A 26,195-nucleotide genomic window follows, 5' to 3' on the forward strand; every position below is an offset into this window, starting at 1 on the left:
CGGAGTAAAAATATTTAACTTGAAAAATAAAAACGATACTTACCTTCCTCACATTTAGGGGGTAATGCTATCCAAAAAAGACACAAAAGGCAGACCTTTCAGTGTTCTATTAATTTGACTTATTATTGATACCATCAGATTGGGTAAGCATATCTTCATAATTCAAGACACTTTTGTGCTGAGGGCCTCGTGGCGCGGTGGTTAGCGGCTTCGGCTGCCGATCCCTAAGTTGCTATGGGGTGCGGGTTCGATTCCCGCCTTATCCTCCTGGCCTTCTACCGGATGGGGAAGTAAAACGTCGGTCCATTTGCGTGAAAGAGGTTTTGGGTGACTCACCACACTTAACCTTCGGACGCCTAGAAATGAGCAGAAACTTGCAACAGAGACCACAAAAGACCCGGGGGTCGTTAAAGTGGATTGCTTTGCTTTTTTTTGTGCTTACAACTTTTGATTGGGTTGTCACAAAATTAACATTTTTAAACCAACTAGCCACCACCTAGTTTTATTGAGGTTTTATGATATCATCTTGATTGCTTTATAGTTTTATTTAGGCATTCACCGCAACCAATAAACAAGAGCTAATTAGTAGGCTCTAACAAGGTTTTATGTCCGGACATAAAACCTTGTAACAATAAAAGCTAAATGGCTTTTAATAAGGTTTTATGAAAGTTTTAAGAGAGTCTTGAAAACCCAATGGCAATGTAATGCCAAACGGTTTTATTGCATGCTTTTTTAAAACCCAGGGTGTTTTAGCTGTCAAGTGCCATTAGGCATGAAAAAAGCTTACTTAAATCCATAAGCTCCTGAAAAAGCATTTAACGCGGCCCATTAGCATTGCATAAATATGGCGCTAAACGAGTTTTCTGATCGTTCTGATTGAATTTGATCGACCGCCATCTTGGTTGAAAAAATAGAAAACTGAAAAATTTGATTTAAATTTGATGAAAACACACATTTATGCTGAATTTCTGGTATGATTAATATAGCGATAGATGTTTAAAAATATTTTGAACATTTTTTTCAAAGAATTGCAATAAAATATTTTTTAACATTAAACACTATGATTACAAAATATTGATTTTTGATGAAGCGAGTTGAATTTTTTGGCTCTATCTCCCTTACATTTATCAATAAAATTTCAATCGCAGCTGAATTTGAGCCGATTCTATGACAATTTCCGGAATTCCATTTCCCGGAATGGACGTTTTCCGGAATGGATATTATCCGGAATGAACGTTTTCCGGAATGGACGTTATCCGGAATGGACATTATCCGGAATGGACGTTATCCGGAATGAAATTTCCCGGAATGGACGTTTCCCGGAATGGACGTTTCCCGGAATGGACATTTCCCGGAAAAATGAGTTTTTTAGATTACCTGATTTGAGAATGAATGGAATCTTGCCTACTCGCTTACTTGTGGCTAAGAATTATATAGTCTGTATTCCGTTGGTTTGAGCTAGTCACATTTAAGGAACTCGATATTTTGACAACAATATAAATGATAAATACTTACTTTTACTAAATGATAAAAAAGAAAGTGAAATGTTCGGACATGAACAATAGAAGCAAGCGTTGACTATTGAAACAATACTTTATTAACCACCACGTGATGTAACAATGTAGATCGATAGATATTAGACAAACACTAGATGTTTTTAACATTATTTCAATGTGTTGTTATATGTAAGAATTTTCCCTTCTTTTGTTAAACAGTTGTCTTTTCTGACTTAATTGTACCAAATTTTACTATAAAGCAGAATGATTATTTTCAAAGAAGGAAAAATCTCAAGAAAATAAAAGCTTTTCAGAAAATCAATGTATAATGTGTACTTTCTTGAGATTTTCCCTTCTTTAAAATTACACGATCTTTCATCAAAGTAATGGGATTTTATTTCGTCCGTGATTTTATATAAGAATTTTCCCTTCTTTTGTTGATTCTACTAAATTTTACCTAGTTTTTCGTTAAACAACTTTGCACTATAATTAATAAATAAAATAAAAAGCTTTCAGAAGATTAAAGTATAATGTGTATTTTCATGAGGTTTTCCCTTCTTTGAAAATGAACGATCTTTCATCGATGTGATTGAATTTCGTGTGAGAGATTTCCCTTCTTGTGTTAATCAGTTGTCTTTTGTGACTAAGTTCTACCAAATTTTATTATAAGCAGAATGTTTATTTTTAAAGAAGGGAAAACCTCAAGAAAGTACACATTATACCTTGATTTTCTGAAAAGCTTTTTATTTTCTTGAGGTTTTTCCATCTTTTAAAATAATCATTCTGCTTATAATAAAATTTGGTAGAATTTAGTCACAAAAGACAACTGAATAACACAATAAGGGAAATCTCTTACGCGAAATCCCATCACATTGATAAAAGATCGTGTATTTTTAAAGAAGGGAAATCCTCAAGAAAATACACATTATACATTGATTTTCTGAAAAGCTTTTTATCTTCTAAAGGTTTTCCCTTCTTTGAAAATAAACATTCTGCTTTACAGTAAATAAAAATAAAATAAATTGTTCGCTCTACAGCATTGCCTAGGCGTTCTCGATTGCGACATTCCTACTCGAAACTAGGTGTCCGAAGGCTAGATTGTTGAGGCAATTGCAAACCTTTTTTTACACCTGAGCTTCCATTCACCCCGAGATTCGAACTGACGACCTTTGGATTGTTAGTTCAACTGCCTGCCAGTGACTTCACCGAGACAGGACCCAGGGAGACGACTCCTACACCTGGACTGAGCTATCGATCTAACTTCTAGGTTAGACCGGGGCATGAACAGGCAAATCTCGTCTCGAAAAATGCCACCACCGTGACCGTCTGGGATCGAACCCAGGCCGAATGAGTGAGAGGCGACCACGCTTACCCCTACACCACGGTTCCTGGACTCTGCTTTGTAGTGCTGAGTCCTTTAAAGAAAAACTAGGTAAAATATATAGTAGAATTAACAAAAGAAGGGAGAATTCTTATATAAAATTCCATTACTTTGATGAAAAATCGTGTATTTTTAAAGAAGGGAAAACCTCGAGAAAATACACATTGATTTTCTGAAAAGCTTTTTATTTTCTTGAGGTTTTCCCTTCTTTGAATAGTAAAATTTGGTAGAATTTAGACACAAAAGTCAACTGATTAACAAAAGAAGGGAAAATTCTTACATAACAACACATTGAAAGAATGTTATAAACATTTGTTTGTCTAATATCTATCGATCTATATTGTTACATCTCGTGGTGGTTAACAAAGTATTGTTTCAATCGTTGACTATCGTGTCCGAACATTTCACTATCTTTTTTATCATTCATGTAATAATTATTTATATTGTTGTCAAAATACTAGGTCAAACCAATGGGATACAAACTATATAATTCTTAGCCACAAGTAAGCGAGTAGGCAAGATTCCATTCATTCTCAAATCAGGTAATATAAAAAACTCATTTTTCCGGGAAATGTCCATTCCGGGAAACGTCCATTCCGGGAAACGTCCATTCCGGGAAATTTCATTCCGGAAAATGTCCATTCCGGATAATGTCCATTCCGGTAAATGGAATTCCGGAAATTGTCATAGAATCATTTGAGCCATCAATTGCGAGAAATAAGCTTTCCAATTATATGGATTACCTCTAATATCTATTATTTATTATCGCCATTTTTGACAACCATCTCCATAATTTCATTTGGCAAGACGAAGACCTAATTTTGCCAAAATAAAACCTATTTGGCAAAAGACGTTTGAAGACGTATGAAATGTAATTTTTCCATAACTCCTGACTAGGTTTTAACAAAGGTTTTATCAAGGCTTTGAGGATGTTGTTAGGATTCAGTTGTAAAGCCTTGAACTCCTATGAAGGTTTTATAAATAGGCCGTAACAACCTGGGTGTTGAATAGTGGTTCGCAAAACGGCCTCAATTTTGAACTGTCAAAGTGAAACCAATTTACTGTTCGCTAAAAGTAGAGAGTATTGTTATCGATCATTTAAAATTGTTTTTTTTTGCGAGAATGAAAAATCTGTGGCTGTGGACCTGGAGTTGAAGTCAAGAGATCTGAAGAAAGTTGAAGGCGAGATCGTAATTTTTGTTATAATTATGAATGCAAGTTATTTATGGAGTCGATGCGGTTGTTTCCATCCATGAGGTGTCTTTATTAATTGATAAAGTTTGTAAACCTGGTTTAGTGATAATCTCTTCTGTGTGTTGGATCAGCTTCGCTAGAATTAGCGATGTTTTTTCGCTGGACCAGGAAGAGTTGCAGGATTCCAAAATCAGCCAGGAAATTTATCTGCGACATCTAGGAATGACACTCTTGCCGCAGTTCTTAGTCACCCGTAAAAAAGAGAAATCCCTTCTAACCGATCGAAACGCGACAATTTTCCAGCAAAAAATGTCAAAAACTAGACAAAATAAAACACATACTACTGATTATAAAACAGCTCATTTACCAGTAAGAAAAAAGTCATGCTTGTGCTTGAACAGCCTCCTACTTTGTAGATGTAAACAAAGTGGGATCATTCGAAAATCACGTTACGCATTCTCTCTATTCATCACCCAGGTATTGATGAGAGGAAGTCAGTGAAAGAAGTCACAAATTTCCAAATTTAAATTCAAAAGGTCCTATGTACATTAGAGTCCCCAGAAAAAATGACCCCCTGCTCCACAAGCGGAAAACGGTTTTTTGGGTTATTTTAAGCATCTGTGTAAATTTTGAGCGAAATTGGAAGTGACTAACCCATTGATACCCGAGCCTAAAGTTCGTGAAAAAAATGTTTTTCATACAAAAATGACTATTTTAAATCGCTACTAACTTTTTCAGGGTCGAGTTTCTCAGCTTTGGTATGTTCTACAAAGTTGTATAGCATTAAATTTTCAATAAGAATCTCATTTTTGGGAATATTTGGATGAAAGTAGCGCACCGTGCAGACCAAACCGTAAGAAACTTGGGTTTTCCATACATTTTTTTCGATTTTACCCATACAAACTTCATCTCCGAGTATCAATGGGTAAATGATTACCGAACCGATTTTGCTCATATTTGGCCCAGAGTCCTAAAATAGGTCAAGGCACAATATTCACCTTGTGGAGCGAGGTTTTGAAAAAAGAAGTCCCAAATTCTAAGCACCCTAATGTACATGGGAAACCAATGGCGCATTGGTTCTACATGAGTGTTTTTAAAATTTCAAATATTTATTTGGGTTGATTTTAAAAATTGAAGATGTTTAACTTTTTCACTCATCGAAAAACTGCGGACTATCTTTTTGATAAGGTATTTTTTTTAGTAATAGTGATTTTTTAACGGTATAAAAATGCACAAACAGAATAAAAAAAAAGTTTTTTTGTTGAATAAAATGGCAGTAAAAAAAAACGCCCAATTTTCAGAAGAGCAAAATTGTTTTTTTAAACCATTTTGAAATGCCATAATGTTGCAGTATCGTCAATGTTGAAGAATAAATCCTTTTCTGATTTTATCGAATGTGGACAATGTTTTATACAAATCAAAAACCACAAACACACAAAAAAAAAAAAAATCACATGAGGTTGAAACTTAGCTCAACACAAACGGGTAGAAAATCCACGATTTTCAAAAGTTATCAAAAAATGTAGCAGATAAGATTGATGCGTTACGTAAAAAGTTACGAAAATCTAAACAAATCAAACAAATCTGGCCATCAATAAAAAAAAAAAAGCGAACGAGAACCCAAAAATACACATTGTTAACCGTACGCCTCTCGATAACGAACCGATAACAGAAGGATAGAAAGGAAACCTCGCGCGCGCAAGATAAGCCACCACACTGAATTGCATTCAAATCTCGAGTTTTTTTTGAAAAGGTCCTATAAACAAAATTTTTAATTTTTGCTTTTTGGGTGTTTTTAGAACCGCCTTGAGTCAGGGGTATTCAAAAACACCCAAAAAGCAAAAAGTGAAAATTTTGTTTATAGGACCTTTTCAAAAAAAACTCGAGAAATATTGGCCCCTCTTTCCATTTGTTCCAAGCTCAAAAATGTGCCTAGCATAAAAACAGAATTTTCGTTATTCAAAATTATATATGTGGAAAAAGTCATTATAAATTCACATAAATTTAAAACCACCCTCCCAACTCCGAACTCCGGCAACACTGCCCAGCTCCGAATTCGGTACAAAAAGCAGTCTCGAATTATATAGCTCGACGTCGAGTTTTTTTTTCTCTCTCGATTTTTTTAGTAGCGCAAGATTTTAATAAAAGTTTTATGTTACCAAGCTGTACGAAGAGCTTCTACCAGCAGCGGGGCCAGCGTAGCAAAGTACAGCAACTTTTCTTGCTCATAAATACATAGACAAATCGGTTTGGTATTTTTCCTACTAATACAACCGCTCGTCGTTCCGGGACGGGACCGACTCTCCGGGTCTTCGGGGTCTGGTTTCCAAATCGATACTGGAATAATTTACTGTAGTTGAGTCGTTTGAGTGTGAAACGGAGAACAGAAAAAAAAACTTCAAGCATAATTTAGAAAACAGACAGAGATAGACACACTTTGCTGGTGTGGTGGTTGAAACACATCAGAAATATGAGATAGCTGTTTTATGAAAAAACTCGTAAAACTTCCGGACCACCCTACCTCCAACCTCCAACCACCCGGATTGTCCCTACTTTAAAATTTTATATTATAATGGCAATTGCTTTTTGCCTCCCCCCGTGTCTCTTCCTCCAAATCCACCCGTCCAATGGAGATCTTAATCCGAGGCGCAAATATTTGTCCACCCTGCCCCTCCTACGGAGGTTCCCCCGCGGAAGTTCCGTCCACGTACCGTTACGGTGGTGCAGTCGAAGATCTTGTGCAGCAGCGTCTTGTTCGGGATGGTGGCCGGCGGAAACAGCGGACACAGCTCCTCCGACTTGGTGAAGCACAGCCGACAGAAGGGACGGCCAACGCCGTCCCCGGAATCCGCTCCGTCGACGACGGAGCAACCCGCGCCAGGTTCCTCCTTGACGTCCTCCTCCCCATTCTCGGCCGCGACCTCGGTCCGCGGCGGACCGATCTCGAACATGGCGACCGGGGTCGCCTCCGCCGGACCCTCCTCCCCGTTGGAAGCCACTTTTTTTCCCTGCCTAAATCCGGATTCCCCCTCGAAAGTTGTTTAACACTTCCCAACTTTAAAATCGCACGAAACTCCAACAAATCCGAACCGTTTTCGCTTTCGGCGGATCCCCCGCGCGCACTTGCTTTACACGGTCGCGACCGACGGAACGACGGCGGATTGCATCGTGATTTTTTAATCCGCGGAGCACTTCTTTTTTTCGGACGACGACGGCACAGTCTGCTGGCGAGGGGGCCAATCTTGACAATCGCCAGCGCTGGTTCGCACACACGCATACACACACAAGGGGTGGGAGAGAGAGAGAGACGGGATGGGTTGGCAGTTGGCACGAATACAGTTGCAAAGTGGGTGGGAGAGTGAGTTTGTGTGTGTGTGCGCGATTCGGGGCAAAGTTTGTTGACATTTTCGTCGGCGAGCGAGCCGCGGTGTACGTTAAAGCAGGGTGGCGTGAAAGAGAGTAATAATGTTTTGTTTGATGCTTTGTGGTAAATGGGTAAAAAGTACCCAATGATAATGATTCTTTGTGTGATCATACCCAGTCACGACGTTCTAGCAGGATTCTAGGAGAGTTCTAACAGAGCTGGATATTCTTACAGCATTCTAGCAGAAATGTTCCACTGTTCTAGCAGGATTCTGACAGAACAAGCTCTGCTAGAATATTTCGTGACTGGGTAGCAGTTTTGAGTAGCATTCGATTTGTAAACACAACGGTAAAAAACACGATTAAAAACCATTTCTGATCACTTTTTTTTATTTTAATGCAAAAAACATAAATTGACAAGACAAGTAAGACATTTTCTGTCAAGAAGGGTCGCGAAGTTATTTTTTAAATTGAATTAAAAATCCATTTTAAATCTTTTGAGGTCATTATACTCAGAAAAATAAACTTTATGGCTGTGAACAATAATATTAGAAATTTAGGCTCCAAACGCAATAATTGCTGATTTGACATCTCATTCCTATCCCATATAAAATTATTTTGACATCTCAAAAAAGTCATTTTAACAGCTTTGATATTTGTTTGTCTGTGTACTATATAATATATCGTGGCCAACCCCGTAAACGTCATGGCCTCGAATGGCCGCATTCCGAAGATTAACTCCGGAACCGACCAGACAGCTACCACGACCACTTCAAACCCTCACCTTCTTCAAGACCGGCGGCGAGGAGGCCATTTATTCCACATCCGGCGATTCGCACGATGTAGTCTGCCGAGCTACCGTGGCCGTGAGGTTACGGGTTTCGCCTTGTAAGGCGGAAGGTAATGGGTTCGATTCCTGTCTGGCTCGGCAAAGACAGATCCCTTAAAATAGTAATTCTACTCGCTAGGAATACTGACTGGTAGGGGATGGGTTTCGACTAGCGGCGTGCTGGAATTCCAATCCAGAGGTCGTGAGTTCGATTCTCGTACCGGGATGATGAACTGCACGCAGGTGCAGCGCGAGGCGTTTATCAGCATAAAGATAAACCTGCAGGACGCTGAAACAGGAGGAGAAGCTGCAGAAGGCCGCACTGGCCGCGACCAAGAGGATCAGTTGTAAGAGGATGATTAAAGATTTCCTTTTCTTTTTGCAGTTTTTTAGCTGCTTATTTGCCTTCTTTCTATTGATCTATTAAAACGCGGATACGCGGATAAATTACGTTCTACAACGTTCTACAAGGTCAGCTTGGACAAGTCGATGATTTGGGTTCTAATTAGCTGTATCCAATGCTCAAGCTTTTTTTTTGCATTTTCATCCGTCGGCTCCTGAACCAGGTTGGCGACTCTGGTTGCCTAACATTTGTTAAGCGGCCGCAAGCGCGAGAGATTTTGCTATGTTTTGACCAAGGCCCCGGCGATGGCCTGATATGAGCTACCGAACAACATTGGAAATATGGCGTCGAAAAAATGTCGTTAAACTCTAGATCAGAATTTGTTTTATTATTATTTTTCAATTTAAACCGCTTTTATCGCGATTCTGATCAAGATTGCACATCAAATCATCGTGCCTTTAGTGTATCTTTAGTTTTTACATCGATTGCTGTAGATTCGTGTTTAAATTTTGAAATTTAGCAAAAATTAAAATAAGTTGCAAAATTCCCAACTTCAGCCATGTGCAATAATTTCCACATCACCCACGCGGGAAACCGATAATGGGGTAATTCATGCGTTCCAAACTGTCAAAATTCCAAAAAGTCATTGCCATTCTTCGGTTCGCTGCTTTTGCTCGTGTTTCGGGCCGAGACTCTGGTTTTGACGTTTGTTCGTCAGCCCAAGATAAAAGTGAAAGGGCAGGAATACACTTATCGATTTGCGATAATTCATTTTTTGGTTGATTACCCAAGTAAACAAACAGCACTAAAACAAGTCAGTGTTTAGCACTACAAGCGCTTTACCAGCTGTGGGTTACAGCTAAGAAGTTTTGACATCTGCACTAAAAGCGCTTTTACAGCTGATTTGCAGTCGGTTTTGGACTTTATATTTCTGATTTCCAGCTGACCTCTACTGTTGTTGATCCAACCCTGCACAAAACGTCAAAACATTGGGAGAAGCAAAAATGTTGCTCTCTCTCCCTCATTTTCGTCCCCTCCTTCCATTCTATTTTAAGGTTTGTTTACTATTCTATGTTACCGACGCTGCTGACCAAGTGTTGAAGAGCCGATTTTTTTGATTGAAAGTGAGATGTCGGAGATGTAATGCCAGGAGCTAGATGTTGCCGCAGATGAGTGGAGATTCCTGAGCCTAAGCCCACACGCCCTATTTGAAGATGGCTTATCTCAGAAGTTGGAACGCCTACAGATGGTACACTGAAAGAAACCAACATAGCAATCTCAAGTGTTATTTCACGTGAGAGTCTCCAAAAATCAACACAATAAATTCACGTGCTTTTCCTTTGACACATGTTTTAAATGTCAAATAGAAGTGAATATCATTTAAAACCAGCTGATCATTATCCAAAGACGTTTCACTCTTTTTTCGAATGCTGTTCACAGCATATTCAAATGAATTTCAATTTGATTTGCCCCATTTGACATTTCCTTTGATTTCGAAGTGGAAAGCACGTTGGATTGAAATGTTTAGGTTTTGAAAAGCGTGTGGAGAAAATTCTCCATTAGTAAGATGGCCACGGACGATGCTGGTGCAAAATTTGCGTTTCGAATCGAAATAAAAATTTTGCCAGCAAATTACCTAAAAATTTTATATTTGTGCACTGAAGGTAAGAGAAAACAAGAGGAAATCAATACAATTGGTTGAAATTAATGCGGATTAAAATTATTTTTCCAGCAAATCAGGTTCCGGTCACAGGTCGTCAGAGGAATCTGCTCCGATCCGGAGCTTAGCACAAAACAAAAGATTGCAAGCGGTGTTTTTTCGAGAATCACCATGGACATCAAAGGCGGGCTACGGATCCGCCAGCTGCCGGATCGAGAAGTGTTTAATAGTCTTGGTCACTTTTATTCGGCCAGCTTGAACCCGTTTTTGTACGAGGTTGACCGTGACGTTACACCGGCCTAGCAGGGCGTAATTGTCGAGCACCTCGCAGGTTATGTATGGCACAGATCAGCACAACGCCGTCGGAACCTGGTCCGCATTCTTCAAAGCAGCAGTGAAAGTTTATTGTCAGTGAAATGTGTGATTTTATGCAATGAATCCAAAAGATGTTTTGAATTAGAAAAATAAAATTTATTTATGTATAAAACCATGGAATAATTTAATGTCAAAAAGTAAGAAAACCCCTCTCTTTATTTTACACACCCGAATAACATTATAAAACCATTTGATTTACACTACAAACTCATTTAACATTAATATGAAAAGCATTTCAAATTCACCAGCATCGTCACGTGAAGTTAACGTGTTTTGCTTTTGAACTAACCGCGTCGCGCAATGAAAATTTTCCAAGTGATTTGCACATGACATTCATATGTAAAGTCGTATGGGGTCGATTCACGTGTGAAACATGTGATATTGCTGTGGGCCTTTCTTTCAGTGTAGTACCTTGCGTAAAACCTATTTTTATTCACTCAGACAGACACTGTAGGCGGAAGATTCCTCCAATCCGGCCAAGGATCGTAAGAAAAAAAACTTTTACAAAAAAATACATTTTGATTCCCCCTGGTAATCCTGAAGCAAGCGATTGCCGTTTACGTTTGGCACCGGAAAGGCCCGGGTAAGCCAACGTAGAAATGCATCCTGTAGAAGAGTTTCTTCTAAAAAATATGAATTGAAACTGAAAAGCATGAAATTACGATGAATTTCGCACACCGACTGACAGCCGATTTCTATTTTTCTCCGCTGGTTTGTTTTGGTCGTACTGGCAGAAGCTTGGGATGAAGGGATGAGCGAGCAAGAGATATTTTTATTTTCGTTTGCTTAGTTCTCTCTCTTTCACACCACATCTGTGTTGCCAGTTAAATGGAAAAAAATACAGCAGTGTTGCTAGCAGTAGCATTAAAACAGCTGTATTTCAGCATATACTACAGCAGTTTTTTTAGAGCTGATTTGTCATCACCTTAGCTGTTTTAGAGCTAACTTGCTGTTGAATGCTAATAAACAGCCAATTTATGATTTTTCTTAGTGCTGGATGGTTACTTGCCCAGTCTCGACGTTCTAGCAGGATTCTTAGAGAGCTGGATATTCTTAGAGAATTCTAGCAGAAATGTTCCACTGTTCTAGCAGGATTCTGACAGAACAAAAGCTCTGCTAGAATATTTCGTGATTGGGTGCACTCAGAAAAAAGTACTGGCAAAATCCATAAGAACGTCTTATGACCTTTCGACATCAGGATTTTATTCGGATGTCATGAGATTTTCTTATGGCTGGGAGGGGAAATTTGACAAAGCCGTCAATTAAGATTTCCATTGAGTTATCTTATGACATTCATAGATGGAATTGTGTACAGAATATATGGCAATGCTCATGGAGATTATATTAATAAACATTGTTTTTTATACCCATTTTTCTTATTTTTAATTGAATGAAAACTAAAATTTATTTAAATTTTAAACGTATATATTTTTAAATTATCGTAATATAACCAAAACTTCATTTCCTACCGCTGCTCGTCGTCCCGTTGGTTTACGCAGCCTCCGGTTTAATCGTCTTTTGCTGGTGATTTGGCATGTTCTGCCGGATGGCCACCACCTTCGACATGATAGCGTCAATTAAACTTAAACCTTCGACCGCTGCTCGGAACTGTCCTCACCGATGCTATTTTCCGGATCCTTCTGGAGGATGCTGGGGAGGGCCGCCGGCGGAACCAACGGCCATTGATATTACCTAAAATACCAAAACAAAATATTCAACTTCGAACCAAAACCCACGAAACATCCGCCACAGAGCTTACCTGTGTCTTGGAGATCGCGGTAAAACTCATAGCGGCGGCGGCAGCTTTGTGAAGTAGTTACCGGAACGAACTACGGGGCGTTTTGGAGTAGCGAGCGTTTATAATTGTCTGCTCGATCCGTCCTTTCGCCATCTTGAAATGTCAAAAAATTTCACACTAGCATCATACGCGAAAACCATTGAAAAATTACAGATGAATTCCATAAGAATTTCTTATGAAGTCCATAGTCTATCAACAGTGGACCAAATACATAAGTAAAGTTTAGTTATAACCATATGAATTTATAGTGACGGTCATAAGATTGTCTATGAAAATCGCGAGAGCCTAGTGGATACTCAAATCAGGCAGCACATAAGATGTAGTCTTATGAAAATCTTACATTCTTTTTCCTCAGTGTGGGTATACCCGTGCACGTATAGCATGGCTTTCTACCTAAGGTACACGCGATTGTGTACCAGTGTGTAGTAGTGCGGTTGTCAAAATCGTTATCTCTGACTCTCTCACTCCACTGACACTGACATTGTTTATGTTTTGGTTTTCCTGGCACGGTCCATTGTTCGTTTGTTATTGTTTTGGTTTTAGTGGCACGGAGTCATGCACTCACACTAATGCAAAGCAAGATCGCGAGTACCTATGATATACAGCCTTGCACGTATAGAGCACGTCTATCACCACTCGGGCCGTAACAATCGATGGCCGACATGACCGAGGGTTAATTTTTATTCATGCATCTTGATTATTTTCTCTTCAACGTGCAACGTTCTCAGCTGTTTTGACAGAAGACGGTGCTCCCAGTTTGAAGTTTTCAAGGCCTCGACTGTTTTCATAGATTTCAAAACAGAATCTGCTTCAACATCGAAAACCGGCACAAAAATGCACGATTTTTACAAGTTTTCCGCCGGAATCGGCGTTTACTTAACGCTTCTAGTGTGTCTAATTGGCAGGACCAGCTTGGCTAATGAAATCGAGGTAAGTTTTTTGAGTATTCTTTGAAGATTTGCCCTAATTAAAATCCTTCTTTTTGCCGCCCAGCTCCCGAAGAATTTCGTCGCCAGCTCTTCCCACACGAACAACTGGGCCGTCCTGGTGGATACTTCGCGTTTCTGGTTTAACTACCGACATATTGCTAACGTACTGTCGGTTTACCGGTCCGTCAAACGGCTCGGCATCCCGGACAGCCAGATTCTGCTGATGGTGGCCGACGACATGGCGTGCAATCCGAGGAATCCGAGACCGGCCACGGTGTTCAACAACGCTAATCAGCACATAAACGTGTACGGCGCGGACGTGGAGGTCGATTACCGGGGGTACGAGGTTACGGTGGAGAACTTTGTCCGGCTGTTGACGGGGAGGAATGAGAATGGGACGGCCCGGTCGAAGAGGTTGCTGTCGGATGCGGGGAGTAACGTGCTGATCTACTTGACGGGGCATGGTGGCGATGGGTTCTTGAAGTTCCAGGACTCGGAGGAGATTACGAACCAGGAGTTGGCGGATGCGATTGAGCAGATGTGGCAGAAGCAGCGGTACAACGAGTTGTTCTTCATGATCGATACGTGCCAGGCGGCGTCGATGTATGAGAAGTTTTACTCGCCGAACATTTTGGCGGTGGCCAGTAGTTTGGTGGGAGAGGATTCGCTGTCGCATCACGTGGATCCAGCCATCGGAGTGTACATTATCGATCGGTACACGTACTACGCGCTGGAGTTTTTGGAGAAGGTCGAGGTCAACAGCAAGAAGACGATGGGAGAGTTTGTGAGTAAACTTTTTATGATATTAAATTCATAAATCCACGAAAAAAAATGAATGCAGTTTTTTTTAACTGTATCTTTTTCTTTTTTTCCAATAGCTCTCAGTTTGTCCCAAGCGCGTCTGCATCTCAACGGTCGGCGTCCGGAAGGACCTCTACCCGAAGGACCCCCACAAGGTTCCCATCACGGACTTTTTCGGCTCGATCCGCCCTACGGAGATTTCCTCCAGCGTAGTGAACGTCACCCTTTCCACCATTCCCGAGGAGCAGTTAGTTCGAAACAAATGTTTTTTTTTTTGTGAATTTGATTAACATTTATTATTATTTTATTTGCAGTTTAACGCCGGAACCGATCAGCAAACCGAATCCGGCCCTGTTTTACGAGCAGTTCCCGAGCAAACTGTTTGACTGATTTATTCGCCCACATTCACATTCTAGTCTCAGTATTCGCGTAACACGAGGGAGGTAAGTGCGATTTTTTTTCGATTTCAACGGAATAAAAAAGCAAGCCAAAGCGAGCGTTGCTCATCACTGTGAAGCCGTCGAACCGTCTCTGATCCGAATGGTCCCTCCTTCGGCGGTGTACTCCGTTATAAGGGAGTTTTCCGCGTCGCCCACTTTGGTTAGGGATGCAACAAACTTTTGGTTCTCCAGGTTGTCCTCGCACAGGTTGCGGATCGCTAGGATGCTCCACTCTTTTATAACTGAAAAAAAAAGATTAATCTTAAGCTTTCCTCAATTCAAACAGTCTCTCACGAGGATTCCGGGCATCCAGGTTGGCGCAGTCGAGGATCGCCGCCATGATGTCCATCTCGCGGGCCAGGTTTTGGTTTTTCTTGTTCCGATAGGACAGGTTGGCGAGCGCTTTAACGAGTGCCGATTTGAGCGAGTAGGAAATGTCCTGTTCGATGTTTAGCTCGGAGGTGCCCTGCTTCACCTTGAGGATCTCGCCGATGCTTTGAACGGGGGCAAAGATGTTGTCGCGGTCCGTTTTCCCCAGGGTTTGGAGCTGGCGCAGGAGACCTGGGAAGCAAAAGTATTTTGGAATAGGGTTGAGTCAACAGTTGAAAAAAGCGAGTAGTGTCAAAAAGGGCACGATTTTCATACACATTTTACTAAATTGGTAGCAAAATATTCCAAAATGTGTGTGTACCCTTAGAAGGAATTTTCTGGCTGATTTCGTGTCTTCGGCAAAGTTGGCAAAGAATGGACAAGGCAAGGAAATTTTTATAATTTTGATTCTTCGTTAATTTTTAGATGACTATCTGAAATTTCCCATAGAGACTTGAGATATTCGAATCATAAAAGTATAGCATAGCATAGCATAGATGCTACTTCGTTATTGACCAGGACCGCCAAAAATTGCTCCGTGGACCACAGATGAAAAGTAGGAACCAATCATCACCCCTTCGCAATTTTCAGAGCCTCCTATCATGCTGATCAATACCGACGCCGGCCACGACCAGTGGTTAGACACGGGGAAGTGCATGGGAATGTTAGCCGATACTTGAGTGATAGAGACCGCCCAATCGACTGCATCTCCGACAAAGTACCGTAAACTGGGGTGACTTTGATAGGTTTTTCAAATGCCCGTCAAATTAATATCTAAACATTTTTAAGAATTTTGAGTATGTAAGCATTAAGGGATGTGATGTGAATGTGACTGTTACATTGGATGTATCAAAATTAGTGGCCAAATCAAATTTCTATCAATGTCACCCCGGGCTATCACAGTCACCCCAGTTTACGGTATCACATGAGTTTTGAGGGGTTAGTAAGATGGGTATGAGGTCAGGATAACCTGTGGGAGATGATGCGACCATAAGCAATTTTTTTATTGGCCGAAAATTTCAAAAAACTTTGTCAGCCGGCTGCGGAAAGATACATAATTGATTAGTTTTTTAATCGAACCCGTGCCAACCGAGCAATAGTGCTATGAACTAGACTTATCAGTATTTTTAACTGTTTATACGATAACGCGAGCAAATTTCAAAATTAGTAAATAAAAGCTGCTTTACTCTTCATAAAATGGATAGTTTGATGAGTTAATACTAAAACTGCCAGTTGGAATAAGTTATTAAGATCAACAAATCTGAACGAAAAGAAAACAGGACACCGCGTAAACGATTGTGATAAATTAAAACAATAACTCAAACAAACTAAACCGGCGGCGTGCCTTCCGATCAACGATGATAAAAGAAGGACTTATGAAAAGTAAAATATCAAATAAAAGGCTCCGAAAAACACGATTCAGAGTAACCGTGGGGTTCCGCTACTCACAATCGAATCTTAACAGCGATACAACGACAATAGAAGAGATGGAAATGCAATAACGAGTCTGGGCGACCCCTTGGCCAGCGCACTAATTTTCTATCCTAAATAAACGATAAACGATTCTATAGAAACAACACATTATTTGAAAAATTTATACACAATTTACCCGACGCCGTGCCTTCTGATCAACGATGATATAGGAAGGGCTTTTAAAATCACAAAACAATTAATGTAATCTTAATTAAAGCACAAAAAAAAACACCAATCACTGAAAAAATGACGCCCGAAACACGAATAATCCTGCAAGGCGTGCGCGCTTCTCCACCGTCCAAAATCGACTGAAGCGGGCAACACAATTAACACGAATCCATATATCACTATTCCATATATTTTAAATAGGTATTTTTCGAGGTCAACTTTGAGTTTAGGAGGGTGTGTCAATCGGCAGAATGCCACAGAGCAGAATGTTTTAATATGCAGAAAACGGATAGGCAGAAAAAAAATTAAGGCGGAATTTCAAAGGCAGAAACAGTTGTTCGTGCAAATGTGTTGATCAGCCTTTGGCAGGATCTGGATCCTTCGGTAGAAAATTAAAAGACAGAATGATTTAAAGCCACAAAATGTATTCGAACTTAAAGAGCTAAATAATTATATGGTAACAAAATTCTACAAATGAAAAATCATCGGAAATGATCAGAAGTAAGAACGATCAAAAAACAGTCTAAAGAAATAAATCAGCTGAAAAAATTAAGGCAGAAAGCAGACAATTTTCGCCAGGAAAAAAAATGTTTGGTCGAATAACTTCACAAACAGAAAACTGAAAGGCAGAATGATTTAAATGCAGGAAGTTCATTTTGCAGAAAAGATAAATAGACACCAAACTGAGAGGCAAATAAATTGAATGCATTCGACAGAAACGATCAATATAATAATGAAAATCAAAAAGCAGAATTATTAATATGCAGGAAATTTATTTAATAGGAAAAAATGCTCGTCAGAAAGATCAAAGGGCAGAATGAGGAAAAAGCAACAAATCGATGCTGGTGTGCTCTTTTGTACTAAGCTTGCTGGGATTCCTATATCTAGATAGAACCGATAGAACAGGACCGTGATCAGGACCGTGATACTAACGTAGCTTGCTGAAGCCGCCACCAAATGTTTGGTGGCGCTGTTTCGGGATATACATTTCAAAGGGTCACAAATCAAAATATAAAAAAAATCTTATTATAAATATGAGCACTCTAGCTCAATGGAAAGTGGAACAAATCTGGACCCAACTTTTGAACTTTTAAATACCTAAGAAAATTTAAAATATCTGCAACTAAGGCAAATTTCAATAGAGTCTCAAAATTCTTAAACAGGGCTTAAAAAATGCTACAAAATGAAGGGTTAAGCATCCCAATTGTTCAAATCTAACGGAAGTTATAAGCATTTCAGTGAAAAATTTGTAATTTTAGACCTGGAGCTCATTGGCGACATGTAGGAATAGAAATGTTGATTTTCATCCATTTATGCCTACTCTTTCAAAAATTAAAGTCAAAAAAATAAGAATCTGATCTTTTCGGTTGACATTTCGTATCGTTGGATATGAACCAAAATTCCAATAAATGTGAATCGGCGATTTTTTTTAAAATTTTAGTTTAGTAACTTTCTGTTAACTAGATGAGGTATTGATTTTCGTCGCCTCTCGAGCTACGATGCTATGGAGAGGGCTTAACACACAAACAACCGACGTCGAGCCCTCCGAGCTACGGAGCTATGGGAAGGTCTTTTCAACACAAAAAAAGACTCGCGCACCACACAACGTTCTTGATGAATCAAAATATTTTTTAACGCGATAAACCTAACGAACTCAACCGTCAAATTGCTTTCCAACCAGCGATGATGAAGAAAGGGTTTTAAGCACACAATAACTCACCGATTAATATAAATAAATTCCAAGATCGAACTTGTTTTAAAGCAACAGCGCAACTAACTCCTGATTTTACGATCGCGAGTACAGCACAAAAAGAACACCACAAAAATCCATCTCACAATCCTGATTTGTTTTTTTTTTTTCATTTTGCACACACACGCAACCATCCGCTTGCACTGGAGGAACATAATTGAATAATTTCCCCCATCCAGCGCGTCCCTTCACTTACCGTTCTTAGACTTTAAAGCTCACCTTGGAACACTTAAACTTAATCAACAAAGCAGCGAAGGTTACAACAAGGTGATAACTTATCGATTCACGTTGTGTGAAGAGCAGGTGTCGACACTAACAATGGCTATGTAACCTGTAAGATTCTGTTGGAGAATGCATTCATATAAGAATCTACTCACATCCCAAGTTCAGGAACAGCGCACCGTCCGCCCGTATAAACGACTCGTACGGATGCACACAGGTCGCGTCCGACATCAACAGCAGCAGCGTAAACACCTCCTCCGTGTTCTTCTGGTCCAAATAACTATCCACCGTCTTCAGCACGCAGTCCGACTTGCGCTTAAAGTCGTTCAACAGATGCTTAAACAGATCCGGATGCAACGGCCTGCTCCTCCGATCATCCTGCCGCACGTACTCGATCAAATACCGCAGAAACAAGATTCTCTTCTCAAAGCTAACCTTCTCGTAGTGGTCCACAATTTCGTTACTCTCACAAGCCAAGTACTCCACAAAGATGCTAACAAACTCGGGCGTTTCCCGCTGCGCCAACCGGTTCGACTCCACGTTCGTCAGCAAAACCTCCAGCAGTTCGTCCACCTCCATCCCGAGTTCGGCCTTGTAGATGAACGCGTTGTATACGATCATCGTGGCCGCGTTCGTGAAGCAGCAGTTGCTCTCAATGCTCTTCAGCAGAAAGTCCTTCAACTCGCGCAGGATTGCCTCCTGGTTCAAGCGGTTCTGGACGCACAGGTTGGCCAACAGTTGCAGGCAGTTAATACGGACGTTCTCCGGGATGGCTTCATCTTCCAGGATCGTCTTCAACCCGGACAGGAAGTTCTTCTTGCCGATGATTTCGTTTTGGAACGTCTCTCCCAAGGCACAGGATCGTTTCAGCAGGTTGAGACTTTTCAGGGCAATTTTATTTTGTGTGTCGTTCGACGATCCGTGGCACAGCATGAAGCTGGCGAACAGCTCGTCCGATTCCTTCTGGAAGTCCTCATGTTTGCAGTTGCTAAAACGTGATTAAATTAAGTACAGTTTTGTTCCAAAATTGCACCTTTAAAACTCACCTAATGTTGAGCTCGTTCAACCCCTTCAACGCAGCCTCGAAGTCTGCGTTTGATAAGTGTTTACTGATGTCGTTCATGGCAGCTTTGTGAGAATACTTTTTAATTGATAACACTGCAAATATTCAATTTGACCTAATTCAATTTCACTAGCACCATAGATTAAAGCCGCACTCGCTGGATTGAGAAATCGGTCTGACTTTAGCTGTGACCTCTACGCACATGAGTGAGAAGAAGTGTCATCGGGAGAATGTTTTGCTTCGCGTTTGTTTACGTTGTGTAAATGTGACAGTTCATGGCTGCGCGATAGACGTTTGGTTTGATTCGTTTGATTGGTGGGATTGTAACCCTCTCTTTACATGTATTTTTAAATTTACTTTTTTAAGCATTAATTTTTTTTTTTAAATTTCATTATGCGCATTCAATTGTTTGAATGTTATTTTTTTTACACTGGAACGCCCAACGCATGTCCAACTTACACGGACGCCCAAGCCTCCCAAAAAAGGTGGAACGGTAACTTCAACTCGCTGGTTCTCGGGCGTTACTCAACCAATCGGGACGATTCTTGTTTCCAGTGATTTGTAAGAATGTTTAGATGATCCTAAAATTTTGCAGAACTTGATTTAACAAATCTGTAATTTCTGCGACCGAAAACATCGTTCCACCTTTTTCTAAAACGACTGCCTCCGCGGAATTTTTGGCGATTTTTTTTTACACGCGAAAAAAAAAGATGGAACGATGTTTTTAATCGCATAAATTACAGATTTGATCAAATTAAGTTCTGCAAAGTTCTAGAATCATCTAGACATCCTAACAAATCACTGGAAAGAATAATCATCTTGATTAGTTGAGTTATGCCCGAGAACCAGCTAGTTGAAGTTACCGTTCCTACTTTTTTGGAATGTTAAATCTGATTTTCTGTTTATTTATTTTCAAAATTTTTGTTTTAATTTTATCAGTGTATATTTCTATTTTCAGTATTTTTCATTGAAATCTATTAAGGCCTTTGCAAATATTTTTCAAAGTTTATGTCGCCCCCCCTCCCCTTCAAATTTGGTCCGAAAAATCAAAGGGCTAACATTTTTTTTTTCAATAAACTTCAAAATTTTAATGAAAATAAAAGTCAAATCAACTGAAACAATCTTAAACGCATTTTTCTGTTCTTTCATATTTAGCATGTTTGGGCCGGATTAAAAATATTCTAGTACAGCACCGCAAAAACTTTTTTTCTTGCAAAAAAAATAAATTTTCGTCAATACTTAGGTATTTTAAAAACTAAAATCAAAATCAAATCAAATTATTCGCTCTACAGCATTTCCTTGCAAACCTCTTTTTACACCTGAGCTTCCATCTACCTCGGGATTCGAACTGACGACCTTTGGGTTGTTAGTTCAACTGCCTTCCAGCGACTCCACCAGACTACTCCTACACCTGGACTGAGCTATCGACCTAACCTCTTGGTTAGACCGGGGCCAACATTTACTTCCCCGTCCGACGGAAGGCGTCTCAAAATTTACCACCGGGACCTTCTGGGATCGAACCCAGGCCGACTGGGTGAGAGGCAACCACGCTTACCCCTACACCACGAGGTCTCGGTCAACTTTATAGTTTTTAAATACTTTGAGGACTTTAAATACATAAAAAAACTTTCAATACCTATTCAAATATTTCAAGTACTTTGATGACTTTAAATTCTTCAATTACTTTAAATACTAGAATACTTCAATCACTTCAACTACTTTAAGCATTTTGAATACTTAAAATACTCTTAATAATTCGGATACTTTAAATACTCTAAGTACTATGTATTTTAAGTACTTCAAACACTTTAAGTAATTTGAATACTGTTGCAATTCTTTCAATACTTACTCAAGATTTTAAGCTTGAGTAATTTTCTACCGCCCGTGTGGATCAATCGGACCGCGCACTGGACTCACAATCCAGAGGTCGCCGGTTCGAATCCCACGGCGGGCGCTCTAAAATTCTTTGTGTAAATATGGGTATTCGGCGCCGTCGCTCCGTGCCATACTTTCATACACTTAGGAGCCCACGGCGGCGAAGTCCTTGTAGATAAAAAGGAAGACACTATTGGTTGGTACTAGCAATGGTGGCCGACAGCTATAAAGTCAACATCGTTTTTTTTAATTTTGTACCTTTTCGCAAATCGACTTTTACTTGCATTTTTTTTTATTTGGACGATCTCTCTATACAATTTGGTGGGCAGGTCATACGCAAATCTGTATTATGAAAAGGTATTTTCTGATCGATTTGGTGCCCTTAGCAAAATTGTAGGGAAATATACCCTTTCTCGGTCTATTTCTATGATCGGCTTATCAGAACCTTGGTCATCAAGAACAGCTTTCATTGAATGTTTTTGACTATTTCAAAGTAATAAATACCTCAAATAACAGTGAGCAAGCAACTCTCAATTCTTCGCTGTCGTGCTAACTTGTCGCACGTGCATTTTGTGCCAAATTGAGTTAAGAACGGCATTTTGTGCAGCTCACAATGCCTCACCATTTGGCTTTCACAGATTTCCCAAAATTCGATTTCAATCCTGAGATATTCATTAAAAACCCGAAAAAAAACTCCATGCATTTTTGTCACTTTTCATATGAAAGAAGTTTCAATCTTGTCGTGCTATTTTGACACAGATTGAAAATTGATAGCCTGAAAGTGCGACAAATGGCGAAAGGGATTTCAGGTCAGAACGCGTTTGACACTAGTACGAGCTCAACTACCGTAAACATTTTCAATTATAACTCGGTACTCCAAATTCAACCAAACTTCAGGACAATGCACAGGATGGGTAACCAAACAAAACGTGATTTGTTATTGTTTACATTGCGTGCTCTCGTTTGTGTTTATTCAAAGTCAAACATTAAAACGCGTTTTTCTCGGAACGTCAAAATGCGACGGTGACAAGTTAGCACGATAGCGTCGAATTGTTGATGTATCTGAAAATGTTGTTTGAACAGCGACAAACTGCAAAAGTGACGACAATAGGTCTTGCTACGTAGCCTAGTGGTAACGCTTCCGCCTCGTAAGCGGTAGATCGGGGTTCAAATCCCGGCTTGGACCAACACAACTGGTGATCTTTTCCCTTCTGGATTCGATTGCTTAGTAAAGGGAAGGTACACCCAAAACTGGGCAACGGCATACGAGAGAATAAAGAGCACGGTTCGGTAGTAAAATGGTACTGTGTGCGGACGGAGAGGCAGGGATGGTATTTTCTCATTTCCTCGCCGATGGCCGAGGGCTTTTAGATATCGTCCCTCGCTCAAATCATCAAATTTTCGGCGTTCTCCCAAAACTGCATCAAGAGAGCGAAGCGAAAACGACGCCGATGAAATAGCGAGCAACGAACATACCGATGCGTAAGACGAAAAAAAATCTCTCACACAGCCAGTCCCCTCGCTCAAAAAGCAAGAGAAAGAGCAATCGTGAAATTCTCTCGCCCGTAAGCCCTGTAGAAATGAGTTCATTTGTGTGCGTGAGCTCCAGTGTATGTATACAGCAATTTCGTGTGCGTGTCTCTCCGGTTGGAACGATAGTTCCATCGGAGCCAGCGATAGGGTATTTCTCGTCGATGTGATGGGCTTTCGATATTCGCGATAGCAAGCCGACCATCACTCGGCTGCGAAAGAGAAGAGAAGTTTTAAGAGACGAGGAACGCACCGAAATATGCATCAATGATAGTGCGATGGTGATGGTTTACCTACCCTGCGGAGAGGTAAATCCCGAAATTACCGAAAGCACTTTACTCATGGGTTCATTTCCCAAAAAAGTTCATCTATCAAAAAAAAAGTGCCGGTATCGAGACTCGAACCCAAGACCTTCGGCATATTGAACCGTGCCTTTGCCGTATGGGCCACCATGGTTCGGTGGCTGAGTGGCGGTCATTTGTCCATATAAGCCACTCAATAGGATGAACTGTTCCAATGAACGAATGAACACGCGAGAGGACTATACTCTCGCAAAATAGCACTTTCCTCACGTTTCTTTTCGTGAGGACAATCCCCTCGTTCTTTAACTTTGGGTGTAGTGTATCGTCACAAACTGGACCTTATGAAGACACCTTAGGAAGACAACCTATGGAATGTTAGCATTAAACCCTAACATGTTAACATTAAGTTGATAAATAAACTGTCACTGAATCCGCTTTGTTAATGCCGGCCCCGATACTCTTCACGGGTGTTCCCCTCAGGAACAGGGAAAGGTTTACTTTTTACTTGAAACGACATCTCTAGACAAGCGCTAGAATTTGGGATGGTGCAAAATACAGTACAAGAGCTGCAAACTTTTGAAAAAAATATGATTTTTGTAAAATGAGGCAACATAAAACATTTCAAAATAAGTTTTCGAATGCAATAAATAATTTGCCTTCGAAAATGACTCAAGTTATATACATTTTTAGGTTGAAATTTCCGGAAAATGTTTTTTTTGAGAAAATTCCTTACAATTATCCTTTTTAGACTTTGTTGATCGGACTTGCTGAGCTGCCTCTTAAAGTTTAAAATTTAAAATAAATAAATTTTTCTCAGTGTCCTGTAATTAGCTCTCATTATTCAACGGATGATATTTCGAAACTATTGGTTGGTTCTGCTTTTTTCTGTTTTTAATTCAAAATTTAAGGATTCTAGAAATTCTTCAATTTTTGAAAATTGATTTAATAAAAATGTTTGTTTTTGGGTAAATATTTTTTTCCTGAAAAGTCCTAACCAACTTTGCAAAATCGATCAGAAAATGTCTTCTCAAGACACCGATTTTCAAATATTTACATGCCCATTTTGTAAGACTAGTTCGCAAAATTGTATGGAAAAACAAATGATGCAAAATGGCTTCATTTGACAAAAATTGCGAAATTTTATAGAATTACTTACTTAATGAGAATTTTCCGAATAATTGTTTTCCGATTCGATCATAATAAAACAGTCAATTTGATAATCAGAACATGCCTTTACACCCAAACAGCAAAAATACAAAAAAAAATGGTCTAATGAACCATATTTTTAACTCCGGATGTTTGGTTATTGGCATGCAATGGTTTTTGTTGAGAACTTTTGTGAACAAGAAAAGAAAACAGAAAGAAAAAAAGTCCACCGTGAATTTTCCATGCTCTAATTATCCCTTTTTTATCTACAAAATGCATCTCAAATCAAGCTCTAAAATCAGCGGAAAAAGGATTCCATCAGTCTCACGGATCGAAAAGTTTTTTCCATTCTTGTCAAAATGAATTTTCCCACCCTGTAGCACTCACTCACCCACCCAGTGAGAGTCTCTCACGAAAATGAACCATCGAAGAGAGAGGGGCGTGGCTTCGCTCAAAGAGAGCGATAAATTTCCTCCCTTCGCAGCATCCTTCCTGGCGACTGTTGCTGGTCGCACAGAACAGGACACGTGCTGCGTCTGGTTCGTGGGATAAAAAGTTGTGACTTTTGAGCCTCATCGAAGGCAAGGTAGCCTTTCCCCTCGCCTTTCCCTCCCCCTAATCCAGCTAATGCAATAAAAGTAAACTAATCTTTATCCTATTAGCGCCAATCAGACACGTGACCCGGGTGGCCGATTTGAAATTAATTTGCGGCATTAAATAAATGATTGACTTTCCTTCCGGGGTGCGGTGTGAGACTGTTGCTTTTTGGGACTGTAAATTTGGAAATTTAGGGAATGTAATTTGCAGATTATAAAAATATTGAAGATTAACGTTTGACAAACATTTTCAGTTGATTTGAATTATGATGATTTAGTGTGAATTGTAAATTTTTGATAAGCATTTTGGGTGATTTTTAAATAATTATTGTATCTATTTCGTATAGTTTCAATTTCATAGAAGAAAAATTCGAAAAATTGTTTACGGTGTCGCTACAACAACCGGTGTCGCATTCCCCAGCAATTGAAGGATTGGGGTGTGAGAGGTCTTATCTGTCGTTTTGCAGGATGTGCCAGGTCCTAGACCAGGCCAGCCAAGTGTATTGCTTTGGTATTGCTGTTGTTATGTTGTTTTTAATACACATCCGACTGGTGGTGATTGCGCACGTGTCGCGTGGAAAGAGGGTGTGAACGCGTGCAACCATCCAAGCAGAGAGCTGTTATGAATATCAATTTGTGGATTTTTGACTTCGGATTTAATACTTTTTTTCGTTGTTGAATAGAAAGAGCAAAACGTTGCCACAAAAACATATAGAGAAAGAAGCAGTGAGAATGTTTTCTCTGGCGATTTTTTAGACTTGTACATAAACATAAACAAGATAAAAAGCATACATTATTTAAAATATTTGAGCAGTTCTCTAGGATTTCGGTCATTCGATTTTTTTTGTATTTTTTTATTCGACTGAAACTTTTTTGGTGCCTTCGGTATGCCCAAAGAAGCCATTTTGCATCATTAGTTTGTCCATATAATTTTCCATACAAATTTGGCAGCTGTCCATACAAAAATGATGGATGAAAATTCAAAAATCTGTATCTTTTGAAGGAATTTTTTGATCGATTTGGTGTCTTCGGCAAAGTTGTAGGTATGGATACGGACTACACTGGAAAAAAAATAATACACGGTAAAAAAAA

At 39.7% G+C, this 26,195-nt stretch overlaps 3 protein-coding genes across 4 annotated transcripts in view; 1 reads left to right on the forward strand and 2 right to left on the reverse strand.

Annotated features, from left to right (window-relative positions):
- Window positions 1-7,327, reverse strand: part of LOC120424057 (uncharacterized) — a 29,351-nt gene extending 22,024 nt beyond the window's left edge. The window contains exon 1 of the mRNA XM_052710918.1: window positions 6,783-7,327. Within this exon, the coding sequence (XP_052566878.1) occupies window positions 6,783-7,022 (240 nt within the window). The 5' untranslated portion in view covers window positions 7,023-7,327. The remainder of the gene's footprint in view (window positions 1-6,782) is intronic.
- A 5,881-nt stretch (window positions 7,328-13,208) lies between these two features.
- Window positions 13,209-26,195, forward strand: part of LOC120431604 (putative GPI-anchor transamidase) — a 42,158-nt gene continuing 29,171 nt past the window's right edge. The window contains exons 1-4 of one of the 2 annotated variants that reach the window (XR_008211806.1): window positions 13,209-13,369; window positions 13,433-14,152; window positions 14,247-14,416; window positions 14,484-14,612. Coding sequence is in view for 1 of the 2 variants with exons in the window: in XM_039596708.2 (XP_039452642.1) it covers window positions 13,274-13,369; window positions 13,433-14,152; window positions 14,247-14,416; window positions 14,484-14,559 (1,062 nt within the window). In the remaining variant the exon portion in view is untranslated. Of the gene's footprint in view, window positions 13,370-13,432; window positions 14,153-14,246; window positions 14,417-14,483; window positions 14,686-26,195 lie in introns of those variants that run through there. The other variant, XM_039596708.2, reaches the window with a different exon arrangement.
- LOC120431603 (ataxin-10) lies at window positions 14,435-19,890 on the reverse strand. The gene is made up of 4 exons (XM_039596707.2): window positions 19,638-19,890; window positions 18,747-19,579; window positions 14,904-15,170; window positions 14,435-14,851 (listed from the first exon to the last, which is right to left on the reverse strand). The coding sequence occupies exons 1-4, from the start codon at window positions 19,712-19,714 to the stop codon at window positions 14,676-14,678; spliced, it is 1,353 nt and encodes a 450-aa protein (XP_039452641.1). The 5' UTR covers window positions 19,715-19,890; the 3' UTR covers window positions 14,435-14,675.

Source organism: Culex pipiens, chromosome 1 (assembly GCF_016801865.2).
Source record: "Culex pipiens pallens isolate TS chromosome 1, TS_CPP_V2, whole genome shotgun sequence".
Lineage (NCBI taxonomy): Eukaryota > Metazoa > Arthropoda > Insecta > Diptera > Culicidae > Culex > Culex pipiens.